This window comes from Pteronotus mesoamericanus, unplaced genomic scaffold (genome assembly GCF_021234165.1).
Source record: "Pteronotus mesoamericanus isolate MK-2021 breed Mesoamerican mustached bat unplaced genomic scaffold, CSHL_Meso_final contig_130, whole genome shotgun sequence".
In the NCBI taxonomy this organism is placed as follows: domain Eukaryota; kingdom Metazoa; phylum Chordata; class Mammalia; order Chiroptera; family Mormoopidae; genus Pteronotus; species Pteronotus mesoamericanus.
This window is the reverse complement of record NW_026555060.1, coordinates 26,317,761-26,341,250: the sequence shown is the minus strand read 5'-3', so window position 1 is coordinate 26,341,250 and position 23,490 is coordinate 26,317,761. Positions and strand designations below refer to the sequence as shown.

Genomic DNA, 23,490 nt, shown 5'->3' with positions numbered 1-23,490 from the left:
AGATGCATTCCTTCCTCCCTATAGGCAACTGACCTCAATAAACAGAAATTATCAGAAGGCAGAAGACCTATGTAATGGAAAAATTGGATCTATGAATTTTCTTTTAGTCCCTACTCGAACAATTTTCTAAGGGTACACAACTCAGCTACTTGAATGGCTAATTTCAATGGCTGGTTGATATTCCATCAGATAATAATATTAGCCAATCGTCAAAACATCCTTTTCAGGTTGGTGAGTAGGAGCCTGATGAAAAACATAACCATTAAAAAGAAAAGGAAAACAGTGGCACCCAGAGAGTGGTTAATTCATGCCTGCAAGATGTGCTGTTAAGGGACAAAATTGGATTAGTTGTAGAGATTTTCATGCTGAGCCCTTTAAGCCGCCCCACTTCCCCAGCACTCAGTGGCTTTTAGCAGCCTGCAGAGAGAGCCTGGTTCATAGGAAATCATTTTAAATATTTTAAAAATTCTCCATATAAGTATTATTTTTTTTAAAGACGAACATCTGTTACAACTTGCACGTGTACTCCCTACAACATCAATCTGTCCCAAAAGCTTCAAATGTTTCTCTTAGACTGGACTGTGGATACTCAGAGCCTGTTTTCAATGTTTCAATCTATATCAATTCACAATTCATGAAACCAAATCCACACGAAATTAGACTTTTCAAAGGTTAGTTACCTACTGTATTCCGAACACCTGTGATCCACTCCCCCTCCCAAATTCCATGTGGAAAATCCCCAAATGTAACCCCAGTGTAATCGTATTTGGGGGTGAGGTTTGAAAGGTAATTAGGTCACAAGGTAGAAACCTCATGGTGGAATTCACATACTACCACGCCCTCTAAAGTGGAGTAATGGATGGGGCCAGAAAGAGAGGTGTGATCTGCCCAGTTTTTACCTCCCCTGAGTTGCGGTCAGCTGTGGAGAGAGGAGAGGCCCCTGGCAGAGCAGGAAGGAGCACCCGGGGAGGACAAGCAGTCAGGCAGGAGCTCGGGACCACGTGGGGACAGCCCATCTCTTCCTGCCCTCACACCTTTCCAAACACACCAGAGAGAGGTGACACGTAAGAGGGAAGGGAGACTGTCCTTGATTAGTTGTGGGAAGTCCTGGACAGTGCCTGGCACATGGCGGCCCTAGTAGAGGGCTGCACAGTCTGGGGCCCGGGAGGTGGACTGGGCACTGGGCCTGAGGAAGATTCCCCAGAGGACGAATCTGTGCTTGTCTCTTCTTCAGCAAGGCCTGTGCCTGAAAACCACCTCATTGTTATGGGCCGAATTCTGTCCCCTCAGAAATCATATTCTGAAGCTCTAATCCCTAGTAACTCAAAATATGACTGCTTTTGGAAGTAAGACTTTTATAGATAAGTAAGGTTAAATGTGGTCACTGGAGTGGGCCTCTAATCCAATATGACTGATGTCTTTATAAGAAGAGGTCCTTAGGACACAGAACGGACAGAGGGACAACCATGAGAAGACAGCCATCTAAAGCCAAGGAGAGAAGAATCCGACCCTGCCAACTCCTTGATCTTGGACTTCCAAGCTTCCTGAATAGTGAAAAAATAAATTTCCATTGTTTAAGCCACCCAGCCCAGTCTGCGGCATTTTTGTTGTTATAGTCGGTGCTAAGATGCGACCCTTAGGTCTACATCCTGGATCTGAAACCTGGTTTGCATTATTAAGCACTCATTTTATGGACTGCTTTTTTCCTAAAATAATGAAATATTTATATTTATGATCATCTGCTTCTATGTCCTAGCACATTTTCAATGTGTCCCAGCAATAGTAATTAAAATTTATGTTATAGAACCACATCAAAAAGGCACTGTACACAACATATGTGGACACAAGCAGTGCCAGACCCACAGAGGCGTCTAGCTTTCCACTACTCTGCGGACTCCTGTATGACACTTCCTATGTCTTGTCACCACCATCTTACTGCTAAGAACAGTAAGTCTGCGATTGGCTTCCCAAAGCATTTTCTACAGACATTCAGCTACAACTACTTACATACTGATGAAGATGAAAAGGCATCCTATAAATGTGGTACTCAGAATTTAAGCAATATTCTAGGTTTGGACTAACTGAAGAAGAGCTGAATAGGGTATAAAAAGGAGCCAATGAGGGGGAAGAGATTTTTTAAAAAGACTTTAAAGCGGGAGTAGAAGGGAGAAAGTGGGGAGGAAAGAGGACTGCGGAGGATAACTAAACATTTATGGGAAAAATAATGCCATTTCACATGTTGTTCATATTCTAACATCCATAGGATTTTCATTTTTAAATCCTTTAGATACACACAAGGCATACCTTGGTAAAAACTAACAGGACACACAGTAAAATGTAGGAAAAGGCATGTATTTCTTAGGAGAAGCAACAGAAAAATTGAGAAGGAAATAATGACAGACGGAGGTGGTAATTTCATGCACGAAACAAAATGGAAAGGTATGTATCGTACCTACGTACCTACGTGCGAGATTTAACTGTTCAATATAAAGGTAAGAGAAGTATTCATATTACACTTAAGACTCCTTTATATTCAAGTCAAAAGAGAAATTTCTCTAAGGAAGGGAGATTAATATTCTATGCATCTACACATCATATTAGAATAATAAGAAAAATTTAACATGTTCCATTTACTGAATAGGTAAGAGACCAAAATTTGTTCTAAAATATCCAAAAAGTAGCATCTTAAAGTTCTTTTATGAAATATATTTCCCTTCTCCCCTAGTAGACAAAAACTTAAAAGTGACTTCTACTTCTTTTGTACTTCTTCCTGAAATATCTAAAATAGTAACAGAATTATAAATAAGGTGTTGACAAAATGTCCGTTCATGACATATAACAAATATGAATTTAGAATAATGATGCACTGTTCCTATATTCACTACAAAAACATGATGGTTATAAATACCCAAGGTATACATAGCTAAGAAACGAGATATAGCAGGGTTTGGAGAAAAAAAAAATTCAGTGCAAACAAAATGGCATTGTGTCTTATTAATTTCTAAATGGCAATCTCTCATTAAGAACTAGGACTCTGTAAAAGGTACATGGCAAATACTTCAAACATACAAAGACACAGAGAGAGTACGGCCATTTGCCCTCATAAAGATCTTCAATAAGCGAGGAAGAAGGTAAAGCAATTTGAAAGAGGCAGTAGACAGCAACCTAAGAAATAGCCTCCTAAAATATAACAGCTTAAAAAAACCAATTCCTCCCAATTTTAAAGACAGTAATGCCAGTTCTGCTGGGAGGCCGCATGGTAGGGTGAGGATACTCACAAGTGCCAGGGCCACACTGTAATGCTGGGGTTTGTTTAATTTAAAACAGTGTCAGCTCACATCTACTTTCTATAATGACTTGTGATCAGGGAGCATGCTAAAGACGAACAAGTGGAACCAACCCATGACTCATGGTCCCATATCGACATCTATCTTCCACAAGTGTTTGCTGACGGATAACACCGTTGGATTATGCCATGTACAGGTTATGCCCATAAATGACCCAACCCCTCTGAACAATGTAAAATTCTATATACATTGTTGGCACATCAGCAAGGACCTCAGGCGAACCTCACCTACGGAGAGCTGTGTCTCTCAAGAGGAGGGGGAGGAATGAGAGGTGATGGAAAGGAGCGACCAGAGAAGGAAAGGAGAAGAGAGGGAAGGAGAGGCATAGAAAGAAGGAAGGGGAGAGAGAAGAGGAGGGCCGATCATGGTCGGTGGGTAACGGAGAGGACCGGAAGGAGGAGGAAGGGAAGCAGGAGGCCAAGGGACTGGGAGGCAGAAAATGGAGACCGCCACAGGGAGTGTTACGAGTGAGCAGCTCTTGTCCAAAAGTAGGTTCTAACAGCCATGTATGAGTGGGGACGTGCTCATGTGACACGGGGCAAAGCAAGGCCTTTCAACTCCAACCGCAGGGACTCAAGGACTCTTGTGCCCGGGCGATCTAACCTTCACAGGGATGAAATTGGGAATAAAATCTACTTGACTTTGTCATAAAAGTGACTCTTTTTGGAGATTAATTACTCAACTTTCATAGAGCTGAAGGTACACTATGTGGATCCCGTACGGAGGACAAATGCCTTCACCAGCAGTAATTTTGTATGCTAATATTAATGTTCTCAGCCTTTTTCCACAGAAGTAGTATTTGCCGTTATAATTAAACATTACTGTAGTCTGTTAGAGCCCTCTTCACCTACTTGAACACACACACACACCGCCCCCCCAACACTTGGCCTTTGTTTTTTTAACTATCTCCTTTCATCCCTAAGCAATTGAGTGTAACTAAAAGATTCAAGCATAACTAATGCCAAAACAGACAACTAAAAATAGGCAGTAAGTATTAATATTTATCATCCACAGTTTCATTCTAGACTGCTTTTCAGCAGACATAATATTGTTTTGCCCACCTCATTATAGCTCCACACCTAAAATTTTATTCTTTCCTCCTTCCCCTGAAACCACATGGGAATTACTGCCTTACTCCTTAAAGGATAGGAAAGCACTGCAATTCCCATCAGATATAATAGAGGATGCTTTTGTGAAAATACCACATTGATGATAGTTTTCACTGCTATTACCATCATGTAAGTGATGAGCATCTTTAAGCCAGCAATTAGGATATTCTACTCAAAAAAGGGAGATATAACTTGATATATTTCAGAATAAAAGCAAAAATATTTAGTAGCTTTTCTTTAAGCCAACAACAACAAAAATAGTCTAGCCACCCTTAAAAACGTAAGGGAAAGAGTCCCTGTTAAACAGTCCCTCAGGCTGCGCTCGGCCATCTTTGATCTTACTCAGGTCTCTGTCACCCCCCAGTGGACACCACGCCCAACTACAAGCCTTGCAGATTAATTGCCTCAGAAGACATTAACAGCTTTTTGCACCCAACAAGAGACATACAGTAATTACAGGAAAGTGCTCTAAGTGCTCTTTCTTGTGAGCAACATTTTACTTTTAAATTTCAACACTAGACAGTATGGGCTCTGACTGTTCTAACAGTATTAAGTAAGAAAATGGTGGGGGCTGCTGTCAGGAAAATGATTCTGGGAGGGTAGAGTCATCTCATTCCCTCCAAATCAAATATGAAGTCCAATCAAGTTTTAAAATACTGTCGCAAAATTACTGATCTCAAATTTATATCTGAAAAACTGTCAGCCAAAAGAATATACAATTCAAACACTATTACAGCCTTCAACAAGGTGATCAAAAGAGTAGTTTGCTTTCTAAATTATTGCTAGGTTATTAAAAAGTCAAAAAATTATTATAATTAGGCTCATAGGCTGGACTTTTCCCTCATCAGGTAAAATTTGAAAGATAAAGGAAGGAGAAAGGAGACAATTATTTAAACACATTTTGTTTAATACCACATAAATTCAGTAGATTTTTGTGAAATAATTTTATTTTAAAAATCTGCACTTTGTGTTTCCTAGCATTTCAATTCACATACATATACATAAAAATGGTTAAACATATATGATTAACACTGGTTTCCATTATATAAACAAATACAAGTGAAAACACACTCAAAGCCTCAAAAAGTGGGACAGGTTGTTTTTTTTTTAAACTAACAATAAAATTTGCTTGTTTTTGTGTGTGTGTGCAATCAGGATACAAAACAATTCCATCACCTCAAAAACGTCAGTAGTGCATTTTGTCCTTTGTTGATTTTTGTTGTTGTTGTTTTTGGTAATGGTAGTCAAAAACTTTGAAACACATGAAAAAAATTTTTTGCATGCTGAATTAACAAACTTAAAGAACTAGGTTTCTGGATTTATATCTTAAGTAAAACAAATACTAATTTTAGAAACCTACATAATGCCATTCATGGAAAATTATCCTTAAGGATATTAAAAAACAAACAAAGTTACACTGACAAATACCTTTTTCCAAAGGGCTGTTGGAAAAAAATAACTGATAGGTGTATGTAAAGAAAGCATTTTGTAAGGAATCTAAGACTCAAAAGTTTGCTGTTACTATTAATCCTTAAAAGTGGCCAGGGAGGTGGGATGGATGGAAGTAAGAAAACAAGCAGGCCAAGGGGGTATTGCATGTCAAACTCAGAAGTCTGGATTTTCTCCCGTAAGCACTGAAGTGCCTCTGAAGAGCTGGCTATTCTGCCAGGTTACTCAGGCTGAGCAAGGAGGCAAGCAGCACCGGAGTCAGGGCTTCCAGTGTGGGCGATGCAGTTTTGGCGGCGAGGGTGGGGAGAAGGGGAATGTTAGAGAGGTATTAAGAATCAAAAGAAACACACAACTTGGTCACTCAATGCACTGAAGCTACATGGAGGGCTAGTAAATGAGGGTAGCAGGAAGGAGGAGATTTTGGATGACTAAGAGGATGAATGAATATTGAATATTTTACCAAGACACGGAATGCAGAAGAAAAATGGGAAAAGGTTGGAGGTGGGGTGGGAATTCAGACATTAAGCCTGAAGTATTTGAGGGGCAGGTGGATGAAGATGCCATTTTAAGGCATCAGTTAAATGAATCTGGAGCTCAAAATTTCCAGCGCAAAGATATGGATCGAGGTTCAGAGCTGGAAGTTTTTAATTGACTGCCATAAGCATGGGAAATGATAGAGAACCTAGGGCAGTGTGTAGAATGAAAAGAGGCAAAAACCACGACTTCAGACACGTAACTTAAAAGAGAAGCTCAAGAAAACGAAGCCATGGAAGAAAAAGAGAAGGAATGGTTAAAGAGGAAGACATGGGGGAAAGTCAAAAACAGACCAGTTATCTGGAAGGGAGACAGAAAGAATGCAGAATTGCAATTCACAGAAAGTACTGCTGTGGACAAACACCAATGAACATTTTCCTCCTATGTTCAGTCAAAAATTTAGACTGATATTACAAAAAAAATACAAAGGAGAAAATGTAACACTGAAGCTGTAAAACTTTTTCTATAAAGAAAATAAAATTCTGAAATTACTCTAGGGGAAAAAAAAGCACAGGTACCAGAGTTAAAAGCTACAAATGCCTGCTTTCTTAAAAAGGTTCCTTCAGTTTCATATTTTCTGATATCTAAAATAAAAGATAAACTTTAAAATGGCTCTCTCAATTATTCTAAAAAAAATTTCTTTCGATTGTTCTATATAGGTCATAAACTATAAATCTGGGCCAACTTGGCAGTCACAGTGGATCAGCATAGGCTTTCTAACCACAATGACTTCCCTAAGTGACAAAAATCTCTGCCAAATGGCTTCATTTGAACAGAAGATAGCTGCGAGGAACAAAAGGGTATTTCTGTCTAAATAAACACTAGCCAAAGAGTTATACAAGAAATCATCTGAATCATTTTAATACTCCACTTGTCAAAAGTACTTTTATTTAAACTGAGGTCTTCATAGGTGATTCACATAAAGAGATAGAGAGCTAAAACATTATAACTGCTTATATATGTTTATTACTAGTGGCCCAAAAAAGGGCATTAGAGAACTAATCAATAAAACAGAATGGAAATGGCTGGAAATCAATCAGATTAGCAAAAATAAAGGAAAGGCTTGATACACTCACAATAAATGAAGATTAAAAGAACAGTGATATAAGGACGGTGTCAGCAAATTAGGAATAGAATGGAACATCTATTGATAAAAAAAGACACCTACAAAAAAAGCTACATGGATTTATGTAAATGTATGTGTTTACATATAAGTTTATATGTAAAAGCAAAGGAAAAGGACTAGAAAAATCTGCCCCCAACTGCTGGCCAGTAGTTTCCTTTGAAGGAAACAACAGAAGTACAGTGAAGTAATGGAAGGTCTTCATATATCACTCACCATGCTTCAGAGATTGTCTGGAGCTCTTATGTGGATATATTTGTGTAGTAAAACTGAGAAATGGGATTTTTAAGATAAGGCAGAAATACTTGTTGCACATAAAAGCAAGGAAGTATTCAGACTACTAGTGTTGGGTCAAAAGGAAATAGGAATCAGTTTACAGGAGGTCCCACTGGCCAAACTGTAGGACAATTTGAGCAATAAAACAATAATTATATATGATTGAAACATTTAGAATAAGTCAAATTCCACTAATTCACGATGAGAAAGCAAGGTCATTTGTTGCCATTGGAGATAATCAAGAACATCAACTCCTAATTTTGAAAAGTGGTAAAGAGAAAACAATTAAACATTTATTTTCCCTTTTCAGTAGGAAATACATTTTAAAGTAACCATAAAGTCCCTGTTGATCAAGGAGGAGAGACTCTGTTGCAGAAGAAAATCTGCTGATAAATGTAAAAGAAATATCAAATTTGAAAGTTACTATTTTGCAGCCTCTAATGAAATATTTGTTTTAGGCAAGAATTATCAATGAAAGCTAAAAACATCTGGGGAAAGATTAAAAGGAAACAATTATCTGTACAGTGTCAAAACATAATGACATAGATTACTTGCTATAAGTTTCATAATTAAAAACATCTTATTTGTAAAATGAGAGATCTGCTTACCACCACCTTTTACCCAGCGTTCAAATTGAGTGTCTCTGTTATTAATAGAACTAGTTTTTATGTTCCACCTATTTAATCTGAATCTAATTAAACCTCTGAATTTAACTTTTATCTTACAGAAAATAAAGAGGTTAGAGGAATGAGTTAAATGACTATAGGAAAGAAAAATTGGACTACTCCAGAATGTGGGACATTCCACAAGATAACAGGACTGATTTCTTTAATTTAGAAATTTAATTAAAATATGGGATCTATAGTGTCTTTATTTTCACTTTAAAATTGTTCAGTAAGTTGGGTGATGAATAAATGGAGAAAGGGACTCAATACTTTTTCTACTTTTGTATATGATTGAAAAGTTCTTTGCAAAAATCTTATACAAATACAAACAGAAAATGAACAAGTTTCTAAAAAAAAAAAAAATATAGAAGTCTCCCCTTATCCATAGGGAATACATTCCAAGGTCCGCCAGTGGATGCCTGAAACTGCAGATAGTACCAGAGCCTGCATATAGTTTACTATATTTTTTCCCATACATACATACATACACACCTATTATAAAGTTTAATTTATAAATTAGGTACAGTCTATGAAGCCAGGATTATCCTGACAACAAAGCCAGACAAAGCCACTACAAGAAAGCTACAGAACACCCCTTATGAACACTGATGCAAAGCTCCTCAACAAAACACTAGCAAACTGAGTTGACCAGCATAGTAGAGAGATTATACACCATGGCCAAGTGAACATATTCCTGGAATGCAAGGATAGTTCAACATACAAAAAAATGATCAATGGAATATACTGCATTAAAAAAATGAAGGGGAAGGAAAAAAACCATGATCATCTCAATCGATGCAGAAAAAGTGTTTAACAAAATTTAACACTTTCTCATGATAAAAACACTCAACAAATTAGTAATAGAAGGAAACTACCTCAACATAGTAAAGGCCATATATGAAAAACCCACAGCAAACATCATATTCACTGGGAAAAGACTTAAAGCTCTTCCTCTAAGATCAGTAACAAGAAAGGGATGCCTATTCTCACCATTTCTAATTAACGCAGTACCAGGAATTCTAGCCAGACCAAGTAGGCATAAAAAAGAAATAAAGGGCATCCAAGGTGGAAAAAAAGAAGTAAAATTAACAGTGGTCCCAGATATAATCTTATGTGTATACAACCCTGAAGATTTCACACACACCAGAAAAATTGTTAGAGCTAATAAACAAGTTCAGCAAAGTGGCAGAATACAAAGTCAACACACAAAACTCAGCTGAATTTTTATACAATAACAATAAACAACCTGAAAAGGAAATTACAAAACAATTCCATTTATGATGGCACCAAAAAGAATAAAATACTTAGGAATTAAACAAAGAGGTGAAAGACATGCTCAATAAAAACTATAGAACACTGCTGAAAGAGACTAGCTAAAACATAAGTAAATGAAAACATCTCACATTCATGGATTAGAAGGTTTAATATTGTTAAGATGTCAATAGTATCCAAAGTAATCTACAGGTTTAATGCCCTTAATCAAAACCCCAATGAAATTTTTTGCAAAACTAGAAAAACCATCCTAAAATTCATATGGACTCTCAAGGGACCTCAAAAGGCTAAAACAATCTTGAAAAGCTGGAGGACACAAATATTCTGATTTCAACACTTATTACAAAGCCATAGTAACCAAAACAGTGTGGTAGTAGCATAAAGACATGCACTTTAAGACCAATGGAATAGAGAGCCCAGAAGTATATCTTCACCTATATGATTTTGACAAGGGTGCCAAGACCATTCAATGAGAAAGGAACAGTCTTTTCAACAATGATGCTGGGAAAATTGGTTATCCACCTGCATAAAAATGAAGTTGGATCTTTACCTAATACCATGAAAAAACTAACTCAAAAAGGATAAGAGACATAAACATAATCCCTAAAACTATAAAAACCTTAGAAGAAAACATAGGGCAGGAACTTTATGTCACTGGATTTCGCAATGATTTCTTGGATATGACACTAAGGGTACAATCAACAAAAGAAAAAACAAACTGGATTTCATAAACATTAAAAAAAATATACATCAAAAAATAATACTGAAAGAGTAAAAAGGCAACCCATAGAATGGGAGAATATATTTTCAAATCATTTATTTCATAAAGGATTAATATCCAGAATATAGGACTCTTAAAACTCAATAATAAAAAAAAAAAACCCCAATTCAAAAATGAGCAAACGATTTGAACAAATATTTCTCCAAAGAAAATATGCAGATGATCAATAAACACATGAAAAGACACTAAACTCACTGATCATTAAGAAAATGAGAATCAAAATTACAATAAGATTACTACCTCGTACCAATCAAGTGGCAACTAAAAGAAAAAGAAAAAGAAATGTTGGCAAGAATGTGGAGAACTTGGAAACCTTGTGCATTGCTGGTAGAAATGTAAAAGGGTACAGCTTCTGTGGAAAACAGTGTGGTAATTCCTCAAACAATTAAAAACAGAATTACAGTATGTCCCGGCAATGCCATTTCTGAGTGTATATACCCAAAAGAATGAAAAGAAAGGTCTTAAAAGGATATTTGTTCACCCATGTTCATTGCAGCATTATTTAACAATAGCTAAAATGTGAGATAAGTGAAGTGTGATTTATGCATACCATGGAATACTATTCAGCCTTAGAAAGGAAAGAAATTCTGACACAGGCTACAATGTGGATGAACTTGAGGATATTATGCTTAGTTAAATAAGCCAGTCACAAAAGACAAATACTGTATATTCCATTTGTATGAGCTACTTAGAGTAGTCAAAATCATAGAGAGAATGTAGAACGGTGGTTTCCAGGAATTAGGAGGATGGGAATAGATAGGTCTTAATTAAGGGGTATGGAGTTTCAGATTTATAAGATAAAGAGTTAAGGAGATGGATGGTGGTGATGATTGTACAACATTATGAATGTGCTTCATACCACTTAACTGTACACTTAAAAATGGTTAAGATGGTAAATTTTATGTCATGTATTTTACCATGATTAAAAAAATTTAATATAGCAAAAGTTTTCCTAACCAGTTAGAAAAAATGAAAATTTCACCTTACAGTAGCAATAAGAAAGATAAAATAACTATAGGAGTGACGTCTGGGCTAGGTGGATAAGATATGTGTAACAGTCATATGAAGAAAACAAATTTGACTAATGGAGATTAAAGAAACTTGAGCATCTGAAAAGCAAAAGCCTGTATTCAGAAAAAATATTATCTTATAAATATCAATTTTCTCTCAATAATCTTTTAAATTCAGTACAATCAATTAAAATACTAGTGGTTCTTTTTTTGTTTGACAAAGTAATACGAAGTCATGAGGGGAAATCAGCCCCAACAGACAGTAAAACTGTTTGTCATTAGAAAAGTTGAGATCGATGGAACAGATTGTAGTCCTAGCAAGTGCATGGCCACCTGACCACATTCCACCTTAACTGCGGTATGATCAGAGCAAAATTGAGACAATGTTTCTGGTTGTATTTCTCGATCCCTCTCCCTTATCCCCCTGCGCCACTCTCCATCCCCATTCTACAGTTTGCTGGTACAAAGATCTTAGAAAAGACTATAAGATTCCTCATGTGTAAAATGAGGATGTGTACTTTCTCTTAAGTTATTTTTAGGGATTAAATGAGATAGTACATGTAGTAGGTGGCACACAGTAAGCATTCAGTAAATATCGGCTGCTAGTTAAACACTGATCTACCATAGGTTTTGGTATTTTAGTCTTATGTTCAAACAGTTCTATGTATTTTTTCTCTGTGTCTTTTACTAAAACCTTTCTTAAACTCTTTTCAAAAGTAGTCAACATACTTAAGAATAAATGTTAAAGCAGCAAGGCTATAGTTAGTAATTGTGCTCCAAATGCATTCCCTGCTACAGGAAAGGATTAGTAGAAAATGGACATTATTACACTGAACGAGAGAGGGTTGACCTCACTTAAGAAAGGTGATGGGTCCAGAGAGCGGATGCCCACGTTTGATTACTGCTGTAATGTTTTGTTTTCTAGTGAGCCCTTATGACCCAGGGCAAACTTCAGAGAAACGCTAATGATCAGACCCCTTGCAATTAATAACTAAAAGCAGAGCATCCTGGTTTTCACCAAAGGGGAAAAGATATGTTTTTCAGTAATGTATTTCTGCTTGTTCTGTACACACACATGCAGACATCAAAGTATGGGCCACACTCCCTGGAAATGCTAAATCCAACTGCACCTGAGGGTATTCATAAGTGACCCCATTTCCTTTTCTTCTCTTACCCATGGCCTTCCACTTCCCTACTCCCTTCCCACACCCATCCATGCAACAAATGTAAGAAAGGAAAAGGGCTGGATACCTTTTGTACAGGAAATCACACATTGTCACATATCTAGTCAAAACTCTTAAAAGTTATTCCTACTGTGATCGTTCTACATTTTCTTTTTTCTTCCTTCTCATCCTCCACTACCATTCCTCTGATCCTTCCCTCTATAGCCTGTACTGAGCTCTATTATTACCCCTCCACAATCTAGCTTTAAGTAAATCACATCTCTTCTATATTCTGAAAGCAAGAAGCTTGTCTTTCTTTTCAGTTATTCATCCCCAGGACAGCACTTAGCAGAAAACCTAATAGGAGGTACTAGAGGATGTTTTGAGATTAGTAAATAAAGTATATCATCTACACTGCAATATACTGTAAAGAGCCCGGGATTTTAGTAGTTAGAAAACTTGGACTCCAGTGTCGGTAATGCTATTTTTTGGTTCTGCAGCTTCATATTTAAGCATCTAAGTATCAGTTTCCTCTTCTATAAAATGGGACTCTAACTTGTTCTGCTATTGCATATACTTTCACAAATTGAAATGATGAAAGTAAAAAGTGCTTATTATGATACTACTTTAAAGTTACACAGTTACTTCTATTGAACAGTATTACTTGTCAACCCAACTTTCTAAATTTAAGTAGTGATAGTACAGTTATTCTATCAGGAGAGGCAGATTTAGTTAATACATTTATTTGCTTTTTCTTAAAATAAGAATCAAGTCATAAACAGCGGGTAAAACACTGATTTACATTATGTCATCACAAGCATGTATAATGCTCATGTTTTGACACAGAAATGGCCCGTGTTAACTGTGCTGTGTCTTTCAATTTTAATTATAATTTAAGTCAAAATTAAATTTAAGATATAAAATATTTGGATATTTCTTACCAGGTTCTGGAAGGTCTAATTTTGCTCGTTTTAGTTCTGCCATAGAAATCTGAAGTTGCTCTATTACAAAGTCATCTTCAAAAAAAAAGTCCTTTGCCAAGGTCTCCTGAAGAAATTCTACAAGTTCTTCCATAGACAATTTCATTAAATGTTCTAAGAAAGGATCAGAGAAATAAAAATGCCACATTAATAGCTACTTTAGGTTGAGATGATAATGCATTCTATTCTGCTTTTCTGGTATAGTTTTTTTTTTAAGGGCACAACAAACAAATTAAATATGTTATTGTGAATATCACTGAAGCTCAGTATAACAAAAATATTTTCTGATATTAAAGCAGTCACAGAGAAAAGCAGGTACTTGTACAAGCAGGGGGTAGGGAGGAAAATACTACTAAGTACTTTCTCATTGCTTTAAGAATGGTATGTAAGCATTGATATAAACCCAGAGCAAGAGCCCCTTTGCATACAATAAACGCAGACCATCAAAGGTGACAAGAGCTCTTTCCGTTTTATTGGCATGAGCTCCCAATGAACATTTAGGTCTATATTTTTACTGTTTCAGAAATTTTAAAAAATATGCATTGGTAATTTTATTTTTATTTCTACTTATGAAATTAATTTTACTGGAAAACTTCAAATTACAGATACAAAACAGAAAGGAAAAATCAGGTAAGATCCCACTGGCGACTGCCCTATAAGATATGTGTATATGTGCATTAATTTAAAAAATAAATTACATTTTCCATGATATTCACCTCTTTGTTTTTCCCCCACTCAATAATGTATGTGTATATCACTGATATTTCTTATTTCAACAAGTATAATTTTATACCATCATTATTAATAACTGTAAGAGTCCATTGTATATATGCACTATAATTTTTAATATTGGGCATTTAGGTTGTTTCCTTTCTTTTTTAACTATTTAAAACCACTATGCGGCGAATGTCCTGTAACACTGTCTCTTAATATTATTAAGGCAATCAGGAAATAACCAAAAAAACCTGTTGGGAGCTTCAGCTAACTACTGGTTAAGAGCCCTGGACACAGTTTTTCAAACTTTATATGAAGGAACTTCCTGTAAGTCTTTGGGCTTTTTCTTCCTAAGAAAACATACATAGTAGCCAATAGCCTTTTTTACACAGCTTTAGTCTAATGAAATGATAGAACATAACCTATTAATAATTGTTATGCTTAAAGTTCATTTACAAAGGGTGAAGAGATTTTTACTTGTCAAAATTAATCAAGTCATATATGATCTCACCTCTAAGTGGAACCTAATCAACAAAACAAACAAGTGAGCAAAGTAGAACCAGAGACATGGAACTAAAGAACAAACTGACAGTGACCAGAGGGAACAGGGGAGGGGGATAGTGGGGGAAAGGAAGGGAAGGGTTGTCCAGGAACATGCATAAAGGACCCGTGGACAAAGCCAAGGAGAGTAGGATTGAGGGTGGAAGGCGGGGATGGGTGGGGTGGGGGAAAGTCGTGGGGAGAAAATGGAGACAACTGTACTTGAACAACAATAAAAAAACCTGTTAAATAAAAAAAGAAAAGAAAAAACAAAAAAGTCATATAAGTAAAACATACTTTAAGAGGGAGAAGAGAGCTATGGAGATCACGTTTCTACTCCTCATGTTTAGGGAACATTCACCTAGTAAGTATGTATCTTAACAAAAAGTATACTTTTGTTCTATTTCTTGGTCAGTTTATAATCCAAAAAAAGGAAAGGGGAGGGGAGAGACTGAGAGAAATTGATTGATTTCCTGTGGTTATACAAATCTTGAAAACAATTCACTGTCATTTGTTTTGTTTGGTGCTGTGCTTTGTGTTTTGGGGGAGTGAGGACTTGGGTGTCAGAGGAGCAATCCACAACATTTCTGAATCCTTTTCTTTCTGAGTAATACAGATGTGATTTTAAAGGGAGTTTTTACTCTTGTCTAAAGTTTGGACAGTCTGGCATTTGTGAAGTCCATGCTTTTCAGGTAAGCAATCAAACAGTCTTATATTAAAGTACCTAATGTGCACTTAGAACACCACCACACACAGGAGAGGGAAAAAAACTATAAAACATGACTGTAATTACTTAGTTAGATCATAATTCAGTTGGGAAGCTGAAGAGCTGAATCATTCAAGAACAACATAAGAAGAGTAGAATGCAGTGAACATGAAACTATGCTGTGTGGCTGAATGAGAAGCACACGGGCAGTTCTAAAGCCTTCAGTGATTCTCTTCTTTGTGTAGTTACAAAAGAAGTCACATATTTTTAAGGATGAATTGAAACATTAAGATGGATGAGCTCTTCATTTCATGAAACACTCTCATTTCTTGATTTTAAAATAAGGCATAACACATCAAATTTATAGAGCCTTTGAAATATTGCAACTGCAGACTTTTCAAAGCCTAGTTGCCTTAAGGCAACGATAGCCATGGCCTGTACTTGTCCCAGAGGCCACACTGCAGTCAAGCAGAGCGATAAGCTGAACGTTCCCCAACCCTGTTCTGTACCTTGAAACTGGATGCTTTCTCCTGGATAAAGGAAACAGTAACGGCAAATTGGCTCTCTAGACCTTTTAATTCAGGCACCTGGTTTCTTTAGCCTCTCTCTCTTTTACTACAAATGTTGAGATTCAGAATGATGAAACGGAAGGATGGGGTTCCAGTGGAAAGAAATACTTAATAAGATTATTATTAGCAAAGCCACATTGTATTCTACTCTTTAAGTATGAAAATAAAAAAAAAAAAACTGATATAGAGAAAAGAATCAAAGACCTTTGCAATGAGGTAAGCTTCTAGTCATAAGAATCAATGAAAGTAAAGTGCCAACTGAAGATAATTTCTTCACTGATTTTCAGGAATTTTTAAAACTCATTACTAAAAGAAAATGAAGTTGAGTGGGGAATGTTAACTCAGAGTTAAAACACGGCCAGATATCTGTGAAATCTTTATAGTTAAACATTTTCTTACTTTTGTGTAATTTTAAGATTGTGTAAGACATAGCAGTAAGAACTCGTTCTCCTTCAAAGATGTAGATATCCCATATTCTGAGGTTTAGAGTAAAGGGAGTCTACAATGAAAAACAAAATAGAAATAAGGTTAATAGTTCGCCCCACGTGGTATTTACAATTTTATGATTGGGTTTCATAAACAAATACTCACACGATCAAGGAAACATTGAAAAAACCATTTCATTGTATAAAAACTTGTGTAGATTTCTTGAGAATCCTGAAAAAACAAAGACTTCATAACTTCTGGATTGTAGCAAACAAAATAAGACTTATAACACTAAAAGTTAGGAAGGCTGAAGGAAGTAGCCAACACAGCTAAACATAAAACCATTTTATTACAAATCTTTTTTTATGCTGCTGGAATAATTCTATTTTTTCTCTTCTTATTTCTTCTTCTCATTTTTACTTTTGAAAATCAAATCCTTTTTATGATAGGATTGTAATAAAACATTTTGATTCTCTTTAATACAGTTTATAGTGAAGTATCTTTGCTTTACTGAACTACTTTTTTAATATTATAGAGCGTATATATGGTTCACTAAGAATGAGTTTGTATAACCCTTAAAATACTTTCTGTGCAATCCAAACACCTTCAAATTTACTTAAATATTACATATCTTTAAAACCTGCATTGTTTGTATATATTAACATCAAAGTTTGAGGTAGGGCTATGATAGTTGATCAATATTAAATTTCACAAATCCAATGTTCTTTAAACAACTGCATAATAAATGAAATGGAAAACACTATAAATCAATACAGTAATTGGGACCAAAGGCTGCACTCAATTCTTCTAGCTTTATTCTTTTTTTTAAAAAAAGATTTTATTAATTTATTTTTAGAGAGAGGGGAAAGGATGGAGGAGGAGAGGGAAAGAAACATCCATGTGGGAAAGAAACATCGATCAGTTGCCTCTTACACACCCCCAACTAGGGACTTGTCCCCTACAACCCAGGCATGTGCCCTGACTGGGAATCAAACCAACGACCTTTTGGTCTGCAGCCCAGCGCTCAATCCACTGAGCCACACCAGCCAGGGTTCTAGCTTTACTCTTGATGTAGGTGGGTTTAAGTCAATGTCACGTCTACCTACCAAGTGTTGCTTAAGCTTGGATAGAAATTTATTCAGTATTTTTTCATGATGTTCTTGAAACCTCAAGAGCTTAGGAAAACCATGGACAAAAAAGCCTAGAATACAAACATAAAAATACTTCTTAAGACCAATAAAAATCCCTATGTTTAAATGAAATATTACTTTCATTTTTAATGGTCAAAACAACAACAAAAATTAAATCCAGTAGTTACCTAAATATTTTTCCTCCCCAACAACAAAAAAATTGTGTGTGAGCTTTGGTTCTAATATTCTAAACCTGTAGCCTAGTATTTGTTTTCTAAAGATCTCCTACAACCTTATAAAAATACAAAAGAGAACAGAATATATCTGTATTAAAAGGAAAACTAAGCAGCTAAGAAAAAAATGGACATAAGCCATTTATCAAGATTACCTGTTCTCTTAAAATATTGGGTGATATCTTGATTTGTTACCATTTTGTTTTACTGTTAATACATTAAATAACAAACATTTTATTACTTTTTTTCAGGTTTACTCTGAAAATGTCATTAATATCATGCCTTCAAAGCTTTTATCTCTTTTTAATCCTTTCTATAAATGATATTTAATAACAGCTAAACTATACTAGCACTATGTGATCAGTTACATCAAAAATGGAATTTTTCCCCAATTGATTATATAATACAATGTATAAGATTTCTAGGCTACAACTAATTGTAAATAGTAATTCAGCATTAATTTTGTATATTTTAATTCAGGGAACTTTATATCTATTTTTATTCACAGGTCTCCTTTCAGACATTCTACACAATCCATTAAAAAGGATATATACTTAATGGATTTATAGTTTTTCCCATATTTGTATTTAAGAACCTGGATTCTATGTAACTTTGAAAGATATTATAGATGTTCCATGTTTAAAAAAAAATCCAGGGGAAATGCTTTATGTTATATATACCCTCCTTGGATATTCATGATGCAAATGAGCTTCTTAATGTTTCTAAGTTGTTTTATAGACAAAAGACACATTTTTCTTTGTTTAACTTGGTCTTCTAGACTTAATTGACCTTGAAGACTTTCTCCCCGGCCCCTCAAAACATTCTTCCCAAAAGTGAAACTATGTTCCTCACATACTGTTGGGACATACCACTTTATCATCTTTGGGGAAGGGCTATTTCTTAACTACTTCTCAGTTTTCTAAGGTGTGTACAAATTTCCATAGATAGAGATTCTATTTATCCTTAGTAATATTTTCCATTTATATAATTTCATTAAAAAAATCCACATCTCTCTCCATCTGTGCCACTTTCATGGTCAATTTGATAGTAATGGGAACTGGAAGAATTTCAAGAAGTCTGATTTTTAAAAAAGGCAATGCCCATCATAATAAATACAAGCTAAGACACCTAATCTTTCTTCACTTTTCAGTGACATCCTAGACTTGATATTTGAAATCTCACTTTCTTCAGCCCTCACTTTACTGTGTACATTTATAAGTGAAACTTTCATATATGAAATGCAAAAAAAAAGACTTTTCTAAAATTGGGCAGTCTTCTACCCAATTACATACACTTAAATTAAAACAATCCATTGTACTTCAACAAATACCAGCAACATCATCCCATGATAAAGCAAAATAAAAATATACAAGGCAGAGTTATTTTTCTTCAAGATGCTTTTTAAATGATACTGTCTGTTGGATGGCAATTCAATATAATATGTCATATTTTTGGAGTCATCAATTTAGTGAGGTGCAAACTGTCCAGAAACAGTTATCATGAAGATAGTATTTATTTTAAAAATTTGCAAGGAACACAGAGGGAGACAGCCAAATGCTAACACATGTGTGTGTGTGCGCACATTTGCACGTATACACACAGACCACACAAATACAAAATACTCTCACACGAAAAACACATGGTACGGATGTGAGATTTAATAAGCTCTAAACTATGGAAGGCCATGATTTTGAAATGTTAAAATATCACTTTAAACTGTTGCAGGCTCCCCACAACATAAAGTTGAAATATTCACAGAGCTTATATGACCCATTCTTACAGTGATTAGTGTTAGATTTTGGTTTTGGTTTGGTATTATCACGCGGATGGCACTGGGAAAATAGTTTTGCATTATATGGACAAATGCCACTTTAATTTCCAAGACAAGTTGTAATCCAAAGTCTTAAATAAAGTTTATTGCATATGCTCGGCAAATATAAGGACACAGTTATTAAAATCAATCTTGTCACTTGAAAACCAAAAAAGTGCCCAGAATGTGTTACCAGCTTTTTATGTAAAATGGAATCTACTTTACAGCTGAAAGAACTAAAACACACACTTGTTATACGAAACTACTTTATTATGTACCTTTTCTTTAAACACCTTAAGCATCATTTTTCAATGAATGTTCTTTGACAAAGAGTTATATATAACAATATCCAATCAATAATAAACAGTTCACTGAAATGATAATAGTGTGACTGTCTAAAAGTTTTGATCAAAAAGCATTTTTTTTCCTCCCAATAATACAGCTTTTCCTAAAATTGCTCCAAACCTAAAATTAGTTTCTTCTGATTATAGGGGCAAGTAAGCAAAGAACTTTTAAATGCCAAAAATATACTCTGGGGTAAACACAAAGGAGTATAAATGTGAAAAGGAAAATTTATTAGAGTTTAATAAAAGAGAAATGAAATAAAAAATTTGTAACAAACAGTAATTAACTGAACGAGCCCTTGGGCAGTAAGTTTTTGTACTTAACTCTACCAAGCATCTTCCACAGTTTGACTTTTTTCTCCCTCTCTTGCTTATTGTTTATGATAAACTATGGGGCTTTCTTACCGTGCATGGCATGTTTAGGGCCTGAGAAGAGTTTGACCAGGGCCCAGAAGGCATCTTCTTCATTCATATACATAAGGAGTAAGGCTGTGATCTGGCTCATCCCCTGACAGTATCCAACTTCCTGAAGAGTAAATGAGAACAAAGAAACCGGGAGCTTTAAGATCAGACTACATGCATGCACACATAAAAAAAAAATAAATAACTGACCTATAAAATAACCAGAAAACACCTAAATACATTATGGAATGAGTAATTCTACAGAAAAAAATATTAGAATCTTCATAGCACTGAGCCACATACTATAAAAGAATAAAATTGTGTTCAAGAATAAATATACAGGTGTGAACAAAGTCTAAACCTAAATGTACTTTTATTGCCCCCTGTTCAGCTATAATACCCTCTGTAAAGAGCACTAACAGGTTTTTCTTTTCTTTTTTCTGTATGCGTCTCAGCTCAATATTCCTCTGCTTTGCTCAGATGCTAGCAAGTCCTCTCCTCCTACAGTCCCAATTCACTGCCTGGCCTCCTCTTGATGTCTAGACCTTTACATACACACATTTGTAGACACATCCAACCAAGTTATGCCCCTTCTCTGAGAACTGCCCATTCTCCCCATGTTCCCTGCCATAATTATAGTGTGGCATTAAGCATTCATGTTGGTAGCACATGAACCAAAGCTGAAGGAGAAGAGAACACCTCACCCCAGGGGAACAATTAATTGGATGCACTGGCTAATCATAAACTCTTGCTAGGAACTCCGAATAAAGCCCCAGAGACTGTAATCAGATGGTGATGTGTACTTGAATAGAATGGTCACAGAGAGTCCATGGGTGCAACTTTAGCCATGGAAATACTGATAAGTAGGCAAAGAAAGCAATCTGGAATAAACAGTTTACAGATCAGCATGTGGCCCAAGTGGAAGAGATAAAAAGTGTAGCTCTCATTGAAGGCTTCTCGCTTTCCAGTTCCAATGCCCACGAGGCCCAACTATTGCTTCTATGAGAAGTCCCTTCAATAAGTTCCTTTTAACTTGCCCTAGTTGGAGAATTTCTGCCCCTTGTAACTTAAAGGTTTTCATTACAATAGAAATTACATATCTCAAGGTTCAAGGCTGTCCTTCCTGAAACCTAGTCAACAAGCATTTATTTAACGTCCCAATTACCTTCAATCCTAATTGATCTTTCCCCAAATTATCATCTCCCCCCAAAATGATAAATATCTAAAGAAAAACATGTTCCATTACAAGAAAGGTTAGTCTTATCCTGCTCTGGGGAATAGCAAGTAGGCAGTTTGAACCTCACTGAATGGATAAAAAGCAAAGCAAAAATTAATCTACTAACTTCCTATCCTTCTAGCCCTGCTCATTCCCAGTCCTATTTCCATAAAATAAAAACAAAACAAACAAAAACATCAGAATAATAAAACAGTCTGGAGAAAGAGGGACACAGTAAGATCCACTGACATGCTGTGGTTTTTCCCACTTCTAAATCAGCTTTGCTCTATGACTCAGCGTTACTGTAAGAGATCCACAGAGCTCAAAGAATGTGGAGATCATCTGGTCCTGAAACGAAGGAACTCAGCCCCAAAGGGCCTTGTGAGGCAGGGGGAGCTGAAAGACTCCTACCGTTCCTCAGGAGACACCTCAAAAAGCGAGGAGCAGGCATGCTCCAACTTACCGTATTATAAATAGAATATGCAGCAAGAACATGGAACAGGGACTGTTGCCTAGAGAAAAGAAAATTCATATTGAACACAGCTTAGTTATTTCACATATTTTAAAAATGATAAACTTAAAAAAAGTTGACTGAAAATAAATAAGATACTCCAGATAAAATTACTATCATAATAAAGAAATGATCCCAGGCTCAAATTTTAACAATATTCTATATGGTATAAGTTTGAGGTTAAACAACATGCATTTTGCCAGAAAGAATTTATAACAAGAAAAACACAAAAGGCTTCACAGTTTCTTGAATGTGTTGCCTTCTTTCACTGAACTATTCTCACAATAAAAATCACCCTTATGGAAGCAACTGGCTTGATAGAACCATGGGATGGCCTGTTAGAGCTATAGCAGGCGCAGTGTCCTCCAGGAGGCTGAGTGCGCTCTAAATCAGCTTGCATATATATTATGTCTCTCCCACAGCCAGGATTCAGGGGTCCAATCTGAAGGGGTAGAAATGGGTAGGGCTCCCCGCATGATAACCTCTGGTATTCCACTAGCAAAATGTTTGTTTCCCTTCCCATCAACCTAAGGCTCTCTGGCCATCTGGAGATATTAGTTCCAAAGTGGGGAAGGCTTCCACAAGGAGACACAACAATGATTCCCCTGAACTAAAAGTTGAGATTACCACCCAAACACTTTGGGTTCCTCATGACTCTGAATCAACAGGCAAAGAAAGGGTGATTATATTAGCCAGGGTGATTGATACTGATTATTAAGGGGAAATTGAGCTGCTACTAGATGGTGGATGTAAGGAAGGGTATGTCTAAAATACAGCAGAACATTTAGGGTGTCTCTTAGCATTACCAAAACCTGTGATTAAAGTTTATAGAATACTGTAATAATTCAATTTGGGCTGGACTGCTAATGATCCAGACAGATCCTTTCGGAATAAAGGTTTAGGTCACCTCACCAAGGAGGTAACCATAATAAGCAGAGGTACTTAATAAGGGCAAAGGAAATGTGGAATGGGTAGCAGAAAGGGTTATAAACCAGCTATGACCACATGCCCAGTTGCAGAAATGATGACTATAAATAAGTATTTCTTCCTTATTTTGGTATATGTCTGCATATATGTTAAAAAAATTTTTGTGTTTCTCCTTTTTCTTTTCCCCAATGATCTTATATGAGATATTTTAACAATAGTTAACTTTATATCACAGTAATTAGCTTATAGAATA

General features: G+C 35.8%; 1 protein-coding gene across 3 annotated transcripts in view; it reads right to left on the bottom strand.

Moving 5' to 3' along the window:
- Positions 1 to 23,490, bottom strand: part of USP6NL (USP6 N-terminal like) — a 175,453-nt gene that overhangs the window by 6,365 nt on the left and 145,598 nt on the right. For all 3 annotated transcript variants that reach the window (XM_054593783.1, XM_054593767.1, XM_054593775.1), the window contains 6 exons: positions 22,263 to 22,311; positions 20,587 to 20,707; positions 17,771 to 17,865; positions 16,830 to 16,895; positions 16,638 to 16,737; positions 13,671 to 13,823 (listed from right to left, as the gene is read on the bottom strand). In XM_054593783.1, the coding sequence (XP_054449758.1) occupies positions 13,671 to 13,823; positions 16,638 to 16,737; positions 16,830 to 16,895; positions 17,771 to 17,865; positions 20,587 to 20,707; positions 22,263 to 22,311 (584 nt within the window). The remainder of the gene's footprint in view (positions 1 to 13,670; positions 13,824 to 16,637; positions 16,738 to 16,829; positions 16,896 to 17,770; positions 17,866 to 20,586; positions 20,708 to 22,262; positions 22,312 to 23,490) is intronic.